This window comes from Copidosoma floridanum, unplaced genomic scaffold (genome assembly GCF_036245765.1).
Source record: "Copidosoma floridanum isolate Cflo_tuat_1 unplaced genomic scaffold, Cflo_Japanese_pri ptg000033l, whole genome shotgun sequence".
Lineage (NCBI taxonomy): Eukaryota > Metazoa > Arthropoda > Insecta > Hymenoptera > Encyrtidae > Copidosoma > Copidosoma floridanum.
Genome location: NW_028321910.1, coordinates 1,438,808 through 1,452,938, shown reverse-complemented (window position 1 = coordinate 1,452,938; position 14,131 = coordinate 1,438,808). Strand labels below are relative to the sequence as shown.

General features: G+C 34.6%; 1 protein-coding gene across 1 annotated transcript; it reads left to right on the top strand.

The window, feature by feature from the left end:
- Positions 1-8,095: 8,095 nt before the first annotated feature.
- Positions 8,096-10,639, top strand: LOC149373289 (uncharacterized). Its single transcript, XM_089597522.1, has 4 exons — positions 8,096-8,408; positions 9,564-9,772; positions 9,950-10,351; positions 10,508-10,639. The coding sequence occupies exons 1-4, from the start codon at positions 8,096-8,098 to the stop codon at positions 10,637-10,639; spliced, it is 1,056 nt and encodes a 351-aa protein (XP_089453648.1).
- The last annotated feature ends 3,492 nt before the right edge of the window (positions 10,640-14,131 follow it).

Below are 14,131 nucleotides of genomic sequence, written 5' to 3'. Positions count from 1 at the left end.
ATCAGCCCAGCTGATCTACTGGTCACATTCGTTGCGAAACCACGTCACTGCGATGCCAGTCATAAGCTCTGCTTTCGTAAGCCCCGAAGTTGTGTGGCACTCCGTAATTCGCGTGAGGAAGAAGTCAAAGTTGTCGTGACTTTCCCCCGTGAACTTTACGTTCCATCGCCAGACAATTTGTCCTAAGTCACGGAATCCTGGGTCGGTGTACGACCTACCTGACTCCGACTGTCTTTCCGCCGAGGGTGGGAGACTCCCCCCCCCCGACCAGGCTGGACGTATGGGGCCAACTGGTGCAGCCGAACACGGGGGTAGGTTGAAGTACGATGGGTCTCAGTCAAAAATTTATAGCTATTAATATGCCTATAATTTATAGCTATAATTATAGCTATTACTACCTATAAAACAGCTATAATAATGTATAAAATTCAGCTATAAATATAGCTATAAACTACAGCTGTAAATTTTTCACAAATAATGAATAAAAATTAGTTCAAAATCAGATTTTTTTCAACATATATCGATCAGTACAGATGGTATCATCCGTATGATAACAGTAAAACTGGGGGCCTGAAGTATTTTTGAATAAGTAGAAAAAAAAACATGAAATCATATGCAATTTCAAGTTGTAAAAAAATTGTTTAAAAATACTTTAGGCCCTTAGTTTTACTGTTATCACACGGATGATACCGTCTTTGCTGATCGATATATGTGAAAAAAAATCCGACTTTAAACTAATTTTTATTCAAAATTTGTGAAAAGATTACAGCTGTAATTTATAGTTACATTTATAGCTGAATTTTATACATCATTATAGCTGTTTTATAGGTAGTTACAGCTATAATTATAGCTATAATTTATAGGTATAATTATAGCTACAAATTTTTAACTGAGATGTGTTGACGCGCTCACCGCACACGTGTGTGGCCACGTCGTGAACGCTTGCGTTTGCGTTGTACGCGCCGGTAACGCAATCGAGTACCCACTCCTTTGCGGGTAGCTTACCGATGACGTGTATGCGCTTGTTGCTGCGCAAGATGGGCATATCGCTTGTATCTAGCTGACTGGATTCGATGGCCACATGTGTCCCATCGTCGTAGGTGGCGGTGGCGCTAGGATGTGTGCCGACGCCAACGCTAAGTCAACGTTGTATCGGCCGTTTCCGAATGGTGTAGCCTGTGAACCTGCGAGATTCGCAAACGCTTGCTCGCCAAATATAGTTCCACGCTTTTTCGCCGGCACGTTGTCGCTTGGGAATGTCACGTTCCTCATTTGTAGCTGACTCTGGTTCGATGCCACAGCCGAACTTATTCGTGTTAAGTTCGCGATCTTTTCATTGGCTTTTAATAGCCTATCGTGCAGCCATCTGTTCTCTTTTTCGAGAGCTTGCTCTGACTGAGCTGCTCTACTTTCGTCCAAGTTCCAGATAGGCGAGGACGTATTGATGAGGAGCTCGTCTTCATTCGTCGAAGTTGTCGGGGCATCCAGGGTTTCAGCCTGCAAGTGTATCATTGCCGCCGTCGTTGTGGTTTTTAGGAGGTTATTCACCTCCTCACTGTCCCGCACTATTTGTAGCGGGTGTATGATGTCCGATCGCTCGTTAACTTTCGCAAACTCCTCGCAGGCTTTTGCTATCATTAGGTGACGAGCTTCCATCCGTCGTATTATGGCACCGCTGATATCCTCCACCGGCTCAAAATCCTCGGGGGCATATTTTCCCGCGAGCCACTGGTAGAGGCGGTGATCTTGACTGCATTGCTGCCAGTCGTTAGCAGCTCGAGGTTATTTAAAAAATTTATTCCCAGGTCATTTTTTATTAATGACCTGATAAATTTATTTACCGCATCAGCTTGCTCCTGTGGTATCGATGCCATAATTCTTTTAGTTACTAAGTGCACGCTACACAATAAAAAAATTTTTTCAGTGAATGTACTATGCCGCACGCAGAGATTAGCTTGGGAAAGAGAGCTGATAGGTAGGGGGAATTTGCGTCAAAGCGTTAGTTGGACGCAACTTTCCACCTAAATTTATGCCTTAAGGCTTTAAATAAAAGTAATAATTCAATATAGCTTTTTATTACAAGCTATCAGCTGTAGGGAAATCAACTCCCTCAACTCTCTCTTTTGTGTGTATACGTGTGTGGTACAATTTTAAGTACAGTTATGTTTAGTGTACCTGCACACGTACACTACTGCCAGTGTGCTCTTTGCACTACGAGTCACGAGAAGCCAACAGCCGTGTATACCTATATACCAGCGTATACGCGCTGTGTACTCTACTTGCGCTGTAGATCAGCGTTCGTCGCCTGTGAAACTCAGATTTCACAGACTTAGCTTGTTGGCAGTCAGAAATAATATTTCATCTCGAAATATTATTTTCCTTCTCGCTCGCACTCGTATACAAAAATTTTTGAGTGCTGAAAGTCAGCAGCGACTCAAAATTGTCACGTAAACAAAGCCACTGCTTTGTTTACACGCGCGACCTATACGAGTCTGCCGGTGTCTCTCGCGTGCGTTATACGCGTTCTCATCCGCGTCATACACACGATCTGTTTTATTTTTGTTTTTGCTGTAGCTACTGCTACAGCACCTACTTTACTATTGCTATAAATATAGCACTAGTATTTGTCGTCTACCTTGTAGACGACGTCGCACGATACCTAACCGTGGGTTTTTTATGTCGAGCGCCAATGTTATCCTATAAAGATTATTCTATAAAGAGACCTGAGAAAGTAATCTGAAGTACCTAAGACGTTACACAATATTGTTATTGCCAACAAAGTTAATTGGCAATAATTGTTTAGTTTTCAGAAAAAATATAAAAACCACAAAAACTTTTAAAATGTAGGTGAGAGTCATTATACCGAAGGCAAACGTGTCTTCATATTAGAGAATCCATGAACTTACTTTCATAAGCTGATAATTATAAACAATAAGGTCTTCATAAGTCTTATTGTTATACGCAACAAACAAATTTACGAGAGCGCAAATAAGGTACGCTATTTTTCTAATCATAAATATAATTCCTTGCAACTTTTTGACGTTTTCATAGATTTCCATATTTTCCGCCTCCTGAAGTTTTGCATTCCGAATTTTTAGCCATCCTAACTTTCATCTTTGAGATTTCCTAACCGTCCTAATATTCACTATTCCGAATTCTCAGCCTTCCGAAATTCGACCGTTCCGAATTTTTTATTTCCGAATTTTAGACTATCCGAAATTTTCTGTAGACGTGATTTTGTTTAAACTTTATGACTACATCCTCGCAGTCATTCTTTACAGCATACATTTTTTTTGAAACGTTTTCAGTGTTGAGTAAACTGCACACCAACTTCCTCAATTTTTTATTTTCTTTAGGAGTAAGGAGGAGTAAGTTGTGATTCAATTTAACATTTCTTAACCTAATCACTGTACATACATTTGTACGCCTTTTTTTTACGTATTAATGCATCGTCTCTATTGTGGACTCAATACTCAATCGTACCTGAAGAAACGTTCAATGTACGTATTGTACAAGCGCAATATTCGGGCTATTATCCTATTACTAAGTCAATTTGTAGAACTTACAAGGATACAAATAAGTTATTTTTCATTAAAATAAACTTTCTTTTCCATCGTACATAAAACACATAAATAGAATCTTGTTTATTGTCCTCGTTAGTGTGTGTTAAATAAAATAAAACTAATTATAAAGAGCGGCATCGGCTCAGTGGTAAGCGTGCTAGTTACTGATACAACGCTGTTCTAGGGGTCGTGGGTTTGATTCCTCAGACCTGGGTGAATGCGAAAAAGTGTTTATCGTATAGTGAAGTCATCAATTTTTTTTGCTTGGACGTTGGAGGTGCGATATGCTCAGCAAAGAAAGGTAGATCCTTATGGTCATCGTGAAGAGTCTAAGGATAGTCAAAGTCCACTTCAAGTATGTAACCTATTTCTCCATCATCTGCTACGTTCAAAATACGAACTGGACTAACATTTTAAATCTATTTAAAGCCTCTACTATAAGGCAATGGTTTGGTCATAGCCCATCCATACAAATAATTATTATCATATTACATCAATTATTTATCATTTTTATTAGCTTCATAGCCTTCTTTCATGTACGAATTATTGGCCTTGGCATACCGATTGCAACATTGCCTTATACTACCACGAATTCGACGCTCGATGAACATAACCATATCTATGTCAGTCAGCAGTTCCAAATTTACCTGTTATTATAATTTTATATGTATAAATTATATATGTGTAATGATCTTAATACTTTGCACATATTACTCACATTCGTAAATTTCAATATCGTGTCCCATATTAGGCCAGGCGTTGTGTAATAATGAGCTGGATATAAATGATGACATGCCTCTAGACAATTATTTCTAAAGTTTTCAAATATTTGAACTAGTAACAATACATCTGTCTTTAAATATAAGTCGGAATACTGCCCAAGTGTTTGTATATTGAAAGTATTCCAAATATTTATAGCATGTTCATATTCTTTATCACTGATATGGGCTTCGACTAAGCTGCTGTAGCTGCTTTTTTTTGATAGAAGTCTACGTTCCTTAAGTTTTTCAATAGAAGATGTATAATTGTAAGGGTACACACCTTTTTTTTAAATAAATTTATTTGATCTGTAGTGTAATGATCATCATTTGAAAATACAGTTTCCAATATTTTTAATTCCTTTAAATAATATGACAATTTATCAAGAGATAAAGTCATAAACTTAAAGGAATCAATAAATCGAAGACTGACATCAGTCCCTTCCACATATTTTGTAAATGAGATGTACTTTTTTTTTATTTGTGGTAGAAGCTGTATTCTTCCCGAGAAGCATGTAGCAAGTTCTTTTACAAACAAATGTGAATCATATCCGCTCAAGTTGTGAAAAATTACGGGTATCATTCTTGAGTATTGATAATTAAGATTGCATTTGTTATAAGCGGGACCATGGTATCTAAAATGAAAAAAATGTTGTACGATTCATGATATCCTAGTTCTTCAACAGGCGAGCGTCATGCTACGTAAGTAAATCTATTTTATATACAGCATTTTTTTATTAAAAATAAATAATGGATTTTTCTTCAAGGTTTTTTTTTGTAATGTTTAATTTTATGAATACATTGAAAAGGAAAAGGCGTTTATCTAGTTATAAGCAAATTAATATTTGCTTGTGTGTGCCCATTTGTTATAATATGTGCATAAATAAATAAATACAATGTTTGTACTAAATTTTCTCATACATACACGTAGGCATACATATACCACCCTACTGAAAATATTCAGGTGACTTGTCATGTTACTTGTCAGGTGACATGTCAGGTCAAAAGCCGTGCCAATTTACCATATAGAAGTGTCATGTACAATTGTCATGTGAAAGTGTCATGTGGATTTTTGTAAGCTAGATTTTCAGCGATTTAAAAATGAGAAAGTAAACCCTACTGATTGATATTTTGTAATCACATATGTAATTCCATCTGTATTTACACTTGTAAAGTTACTTGGAATTCTACTGAGAATTCCACATGGGATTTTGGATTGGAAACTCCAAGTGTCATTCCAAGTGGCATTCCAAGTGGAATTACAAATGACCACTAAAGGTACATTTTTTCCTTTTTTAAAATAGTTAAAATCGAAATTTCAAGCGGTTTAATGGCCTTTAGAGGTGTTATCATCCCTATAGTAACACCAAAGCAGAGGGGTTCAAGTCATTTCAAGACAAATTGTTCAAATTGAACGAAAAATAAAAAAATCTATTTTTTCGAAATCTGAGAACAAATACTTGAACCCCTCTGATTTGGTGTTACTATATGGATGATAACACCTGATATGACTATTATACTGCATGAAATTTCAATTCTAACTATTTAGAAAAAGGAAAAAATGTATATTCAGTGGTCATTTGTAATTCCACTTGGAATGACTCTTGGAGTTTCCAATCCAAAATCCCATGTGGAATTCCAAGGGGAATTCCAAGTAGAATTCCAAGTGACTTTACAAGTGTAAATACAGATGAAACTACATATGTGATTACAAAATATCAATCAGTAAGGAAACTTGTACTTCTAACTGCTTAAAAGCTGTGAGAATAGCTTACATAAACAGTAAAAAAAAAAGCATCCAGTAAAGGGATTTGAACATGGGGTGGGAAATTGGTAGCCGAGTGTCTTTACCACTTGGCCAGAATGGATTAGACACTTGGGACAGAATTTACGTCCTTATCAGGTACATCTAAGACTAATGTTTATTTTATGATTTCGTGAATAACATTTACTGCCTAACTTATTTAATTGATAATTAACTTTTTGTAAATGTACACTTTATATTGTTTCACGTCTCTTAATACGTTCATCAATAGTAAATTTAGTAATTGATCTTACAACTACCTTTCGTTCACGGATTTTACTTAAACTTTATGTATACTTTTGATTCTAAAGGAAAATAGTCTATTTATAAAAGTGTAATAAATTTGTTGTAATTGCTACAACAAAGATGTGGATTATCTGTTCCTTTTTAATACTTTAATGTGCGTATCGAATACAAGCAAAAAAAGTAATTTTTCACTCATTTGTACAGTACACAGATAAATTATACAAATTCCTGCAACGTAAGCGTATACATAACAAAAGGTTTTTTCGAAATAGTTTAGATTCAAACAAAAATTTGGAAATTGTTATCTTAACTAGAATTGGAAATTGTAAAAAGCATTATCTTAAATACATTTCTGTTGGTATTTGATACGCACATTAAAGTATTAAAGAGGAAAATGTAATACACAACTTAGTTGTAGCAGTTATAACAAATTTATAACATTTTTAAAAATAGACTTTTTCCCTTGTAAAGTGAAGTATCTGGAAAGTTTAAGTAAAATCTGTGAACAAAAAGAAGTTGTAAAATCAGTTACTAGATTTACTGTTGACGAACGTATTAAGAGACACGAAACAATGTAAAATGTACATTTACAAAAAGTTAATTATCAATTAAGTAACTAAGGCGGTAAATGTTATTCACGAAATCATTAAATAAACATAAGTTTTAGATGTACCTCATAAGGACGTAGATTCTGTTCCAAGTGTCTAATCCATTCTGGCCTAGTGGTAGAGACATTCGACTACCCATGTTCCGGACCAAGTTCAAATCCCTTTGCTGGATGCTTTTTTTTTACTATTTATATAAACTATTCTCACAGCTTTTAAGCAGTTAGAAGTACAAGTTTTACTTTTTCACTTTTGAATCGCCGAAAATCTAGCTTATAAAAATCCACATGACAATTCTACATGACACTTCTATATGGTAAATTGGCACGGCTTTTGACCTGACATGTCACCTGACAAATAACATGACAAGTCACCTGAATATTTTCAGTAGGGTAATTTTTAAATTCCATTTCTTTCCTTGTTTAAGATGACAAAATTGAATCTTTTTTCATCAAATGGTTATTCACAGGACTTTGAAGAGAAACTGTCCAGCTAAGATAAGTGTTCACTTTTCTGAAGAAAAAAAATATTGAGTTATTAATGGTTTCAATACTAAGCACATTAATCATGATGGGTAACAAGTGAGTTTTTATGTGTAATTCTTCACTGTACAACACTGACGATACATGTAAATCAATTCAAAATAATGAGAATTTTTTACAGGCATTCTTTGAACACTTACTTGAAAACAGGTGCTTGAACTCAGAAGAAAAACTTCAAGCTCTTGAATTCATATGTCTTTAAATTGTAATCCTGGAAGATTACAAAGTAAAATGAGAAATTTGACTAAGAAACCTGTCCGAGCAAAAGATTTGCATAATTTAGCAGCTTCGACGAAGCACAGTGACGACAATACAATCAAAAAAGCTGTATGTGTTTTAGAGAGCGAATATGGTAAAAAAATTGTATATGAAGTTCCATAGTAGTTTTAAAAATTAATAATGAAAAATAATTTTTTAAAACTTATTTGTAGGAGCTTTTACAAGGGTCTTGGTTGAAGATAAGGACTTTCAGGGATTATTTTTTTGTACTTCTGAAATGAAAACTTATATGAATAACTTTCCTGAAGTACTAATGATTGATAGAATGTACAAACTTTTTAAATCACGTTACACTCTCATGATGGTTGTCATTGAAGATGGAGATGGAAATTCTCAGGATGTAGGTTTTGGTATTCTTGCCAATGAAACAAAACCTGTTGTTAAATGGTTTATTGAATGTTTTTATAATGCAAATCTAGAAGCTTGTCAAAAAACTCGTGGAATAATTACTGATAAAGATATGACGGAACGGAGCATTATAAAAGAAGTCTTTGGTGATGTTCCTCTGTTTCTCTGTCAATTCCATGTTCTTGGAGTTTTTTCTCGTGAGGTTTGCACAAAAAAATTAAATATTACCAACAAGCAAAAGGAAGAAGCTGTCAAAAGTGGCCGTTGGGATTGGACGACCTTACTTAGGGAAGTGCAGTTGGAAGAGATCAGAGTCATTCTCGAGTGACTCGAGCCTTCCCTTTAAGTTGAACAACGATGGTGGTACTGCTTCCGAGGTTGTTGGTGTTGTAACTCCGTTCGATTCATCAGAATCCAGCTCCTCGGAGAGGTGCGGCGATTGAGCAGTAATTCGTAGAGGCCTCGACGGGTTGGTCACCAGGTTGACCAGTGAGTGTTTTTTTTTTTTCTTTTTTTTTTACTTCATTTATTATATTACAAATTTACAACATTACAAGACACCATCTCTCCTACCCTCGCCTGGGTCTCTTGATCTCGCCTCGGTGATCTTCTCTATGTCGAGAGGTCTCGGGGTCTTGGAGTGGGGGTAATACTTGGACTACACTCCGGATGAGTGGCTTGGGAGCCTCCACCGCCTCTGAGCTCGTAGCAGGAGAGGGTGTACTGGGTGGAGGTGGTCGTCGGGGACAAAGGTGTTTGGCTTCAACGGGGTGGTCCGTACCCTCTGGGCGGGATTACTTCTAGGGTGACCGGTGGAAGGTAGGGTTATACCTTCGAAAAAATCTTCAGGGAATTGGATAGCCACGTCCTGAGTAACCTTCCTTGGTTGGAATTCTATGGAGGTGACTACTGCATATATCCCTGGGCGATACAATCGTCTATCTGTTGGCCCGGGGTCAACTATCTCCACTCCTGAGTTACAGGGGGGGAGGTCATGAGCACCCAGAACCAAAGATAGGACTTAGAAAGAGGCTTGAGGGAAAAGAAGGTATAGACAAGTGTCTTATATTGGTACAGTGATATTTATTGAATATATACTTTAATCAATTGAGTGGCTTAAGAGGTATGCATTACACGTATTTGCATATCTCGGATCGATATCCATCAGTCGTCACACAGTCCGTCTTATATACTTTACATCGTTTTCTTACTTGCGATTTTCGCTAAAGACTAGTGGTTGCCACCTGGCGAGCGATAGGAGGTACTATCAAGTACTAAGTTGGAAGTCGGAGCTGCGCGCGATATTTTAAAATTTAAATTTATGTAGAAACGATCTAATTTAAGAAAAATGATTATTTTAATTTACAATAATTATTAAAATAATACCCCAGACGGTAAAAAAGCTCTAATTATTTTAGAAAAACTAGTGAAATCGTCTAGTGAACATGAATATAAAATATGGCACGATAAATTAACAAAAGAGGCTCCAAAGACTGTAATTGATTATTTCGAAAAAAACTGGCATCGCATAAAAAATGAGTGGACAAAGTATAACTTATTCCAATATAATTTGGGTAATTTAACGAACAATAGAATTGAATCTTTAAACGACAAAATAAAAAGATTTGCCAAAAAAAATAACGCCTTAGTAATATTTATTCATGATTTTTTTAAATGGTTAAAAACCAGAGGCGAAGAACAATCTTACAGAAAAATTCAGTATCAGTTGAAAGAGAGTGTTATGAATTTTAGTGATATGCAGATGGGAGATGTCAAATTAAAATATAAAAACTTATTGACACAGTATGCCTACAAAAAAGTAATCATTCAACTGGAATTAGCTGAGTTTATTATTTTTAGAAAAATTAATCACACTGAACAAAAAGCAACTTTTTATTTTTATGAACAAACACTTGCGTGTTCTTCTACAAGGTGCGAGTGTTTTGACTATTGGTCAATGAGTCTTCTATGTAGGCATATTATTGCCTTAAGAATGTTGTTCCAACTCAATTTATATGACTCTGGTATTTGCCACTTAAGATGGAAGAATAAAAATATGTCTGTCATGAAGAGTCATCATGATTGTGAAACAATAGTAAATAAATTTGTCGTTGATCAAGTACCAAAAAAAAAGATCATGTCATTAGGTGATAAAAGACGCAAAGCCAAATTAGTTACTGATAAGTTGATTGATCAAGTAACAAAAGTAAGTAGTGGAAAGTTTAAAAAAAGATTATGTCAACTCCACCAATTGTTAAATTATTGGGAGTTGAATGAGGAAGTGGAAATCATGATTAGTCATCAACCTGTACTAATTAAATCTAGCATGACAAATGATTCTTTTAAAAATCTAACAATTCAGGATAGTTCATCAGAAGAAAATGGTTTAAACCAAAATATCAGTTTAGATCAAATTAACAGTCCAGATGCTCCAAAAGTAATTGGAAAAGTAAGAGATGCTTTAAGTTGCACTCTTAAAAAAAGACAAAAGTAATTCATTTGTTGTTTGCAATAACATTTTTTCAGTAAATATTAACATACCAATAAGCAAATTTTTTTAATGACGAGTTATACGTATTTTAATTTATTATTATTTTCATTTCAGATTTAATTGAAGTTAATAAGATATTAATATATTGTACATAATAGTTTCGTATTCTCTAGCATCTCTCTTTATTTATCGATTGTTATTTGGGATCATCCAAATCAGCTAGAGATCAGCCAACCACTGCCTAAAGCTGTAAGTTATGACGTTCTTTTGAGTTCATCAAGACTCAAGACTGTGTACAGGTCTGTCGAGGGTCCCAAAGCGTCCAGGTTATAAAGCTGAAAAATACACTTATAATAAGGATGAACTCCAGGTCCGGCACTGCAACTGCCAGATTGAAACCGATTATCTGAGACTTGCAAAGGACCTGACTTTACATATACAGACAAAATCAATTATTTCAAACATACTTGAATGGTATAAGCATTTGCAGAAACAAATTGATATATTAACATTTTATACAGTATTCTCTCAGACTTGCTTTTTCGAGGCACTAAGTAATCAAAGAATCAGAAAATGCCCTCTACGAAAATGATTTTTATCATAGTAAATTGATTTTCCCAGAGAAATTTCCGTTTAAAACACCCAGTATTAACATGACCACATCAAACGCTTGATTCAAACTGAATACAAAATTGTGTCTTTCAATATGAGATTTACATCCAGGCAAATGGTATTCAGCATGGGGTGTCTCAAGGATTTTTATCGAGCTCAGTTTTATGGAAGAGTTCTGTAGAAATAAATTAAAATTCAAATAAGTAGCAATGCACATACTAAAACGTATTCATGTGTACTCATGTAGAAGACAGGTGAGAATATTCAGAACAGTTTGTTTTATCTATCAAATTTACGAATTCACCATTGAAAACTTTCATTTTACTGTACTAAAAGAAAAAAAATTCTTGCAGGAGAGAGCTTAAAATATAAATAAACATTTTGCAATTTATTTCCATGCACAGTTGATGTAAGTGGAGACTTTTATATGGTTGCTATAACGAACTTTAAATAAAGTTTAAGTTCGTTATATATCTCAAAATAAACATAAAAAAATACTTTAAAAAATATTATTTTAGTCGATTTCAAAAAGAGATGAAAAGTAATAAGTTCTATAGTGTCCTATTATTTTAAATGCTGAATAATTTGTACAGGCTGAGATAATATATATAAGGCCGAATAAAACTAAACAGCTAATACAAAGGGCTAGAAGTTCAAGCTAATAAAACTTGGGTGGTGACGATACGTTAATTTTAATTCAAATACATTCACAAGGCCATCGTTAAAAGAAGTATTTACAAATTAATATATCTACAATATAACGTAGTTGCGTATAGAACTTACGTTAGCCAAGTCTCTTTAGCAAAAGAGAGAATCGACTAGTATATTTTTACGTACGTGTACATAAGTGTTGGGAACATTTCAATAAGTTGGTCTAATTAACGTGTCTATAATATAACGTATCTGTATAGAACTTACTTTAGCCAAGTCCCTTTAGCAAAAGAGAGAATCGACTAGTATATTTTTACGTGTACGTAAATGTTGGGAACATTTCAAAAAGTTGGTCTGATTAACGTGTCTATAATATAACGTATCTGTATAGAACTTACGTTATCCAAGTCTCTTTAGCAAAAGAGAGAATCGACTAGTATATTTGTACGTGTACGTAAGTGTTGGGAATATTTAAAAAGTTGGTCAAATTAACGTGTCTATAATATAACGTATCTATAGGTACCTTACGTTAGTCAAGTCTCTTTAGCAAAAGGGAGAATCGACTAGTATATTTTTACGTGTACGTAAGTGTTGGGAATATTTTAAAAAGTTGGTCAAATTAACGTGTCAATAATTAAACGTATCTATAGGGACCTTTCAATAGTCAAGTCTCTTTAGCAAAAGAGAGAATGGACTAGTTTGTCTGTGGTTTCTGCAGCGCAAACCACGCCACCGCAACCTGTCTAAAAAAGGACACCACCCAAGCTACCCCTCGCTGCGCAAACTGCAACGGTGAGCACTGCGCCTTCTACCGGGGTTGCCCCAAAATTCCTCACAAAGGAGCCCATGCCCCCAAAAAAGGAACTCCGCCTCCTCCCCCTTTTGTGAAACCCAACCTCCGTTCAACAGCCCATGGCTCGTCCACCACCCGCCCGGGGATGTCTTTCGCTCAGACATCGCTGCATGTGCGCTCATGGTGATCCAGCTGTATAAACACAGTTCCACAAATCCAACGACATTTTAACGCTCCGAGAAGCGTAACAACGCGAGATAACCTCCGAGAGGTAGACCCCCCTTCTGACAAATCTCACCTGAGATCTCATCTGATATCTCATGTGATTTCTCACCTGAGATCTCAGGTGAGATCTCATGCCTAGTTCTCATCTGAGATCTCAGGTGAGATTTCGGAAGAAAAAATAAATAAAAAAAATTTGTGCAACGATTATAATTTTTACATCAAAAAAATGATTACCTAAAATAGCAACAGTGTTATAGGAAAAAAGAAAAAAAAAATTTAGCATGAATAGCCCACACAGCATGAAATGTTTTAACTGAAAGATTCACTAATTGTTTCACAGAAATGTTAAGAAAATATTGCATAAACCTTTCACACCAATGAAAAAAAATTTCTATGACATATTAAATTAAAATGTTTTCAAAATGTTTTCAAAATATTAGGTAAAATATTTCATAACGTATTGATACCGTTTCTTTTGACATAATTTTAAAATATTTCCAAAACATTTTATGAATTATTCCATCAAATACTTAAACGAAGTTTAAAGTTACGTTCTATAAAAGATGTAATCCACACATTATAAACATAGACAGTAACATTTTGGCGAAAAGTTGCTGAAATGTTTTGAAAAAAAGCATGAAATTTTAAAACTGAAAAATACACAAAATGTTTAGAATAAATGTTACAAAAATGTTGCATAAACTTTTTACACAAATGTAAAAAATGTTTGATGAAATAAAAAATTAGGTGGTTTATAACTTATTTTGAACTATTACGTGCAATATTTCAAAACGTATTGATAAAATTTTTTTTTTCCATGAATTTTAAAATACTTCAAAAGCATTGCAGGCATCTTTCCATTACACAATCCAGTAAATGTTTAAGTAACGTTTTCTAAAAGTTTTTGTACGCACATTATAAGCATAGAAAGTAACATTTTGGCGAAAAGTTGCTAAAATGTTTTTTTTAAAAGCATGAAATGTTAAAACTGAGAAATACACAAAATGTTTATAATAAAAGTTACAAAAATGTTGCATGAACTTTTTACACAAATGTAAAAAATATTTTATGAAATAAGAAATGAGATGTTTCATAAATTATTTCGACCTATTACGTGCAACATTTAAAATGTATTAATTAAATTTTTTTTGTAAAATTTTAAAATACTTTTAAAACACTTTAGACATTATTCCATCACATAGTCCAATAACGGT

Bases quoted from the DNA above. Each gene is read 5' to 3' on its own strand.
- LOC149373289 (XM_089597522.1), top strand. From the start codon at position 8,096: ATGATGGTTGTCATTGAAGATGGAGATGGAAATTCTCAGGATGTAGGT. The intron at 8,409-9,563 runs GTTGGGATTGGA...TAATTATTTTAG, and splicing joins AGAAGCTGTCAAAAGTGGCC to AAAAACTAGTGAAATCGTCT. The intron at 10,352-10,507 runs GTAAGTAGTGGA...CTAACAATTCAG, and splicing joins TGATTGATCAAGTAACAAAA to GATAGTTCATCAGAAGAAAA.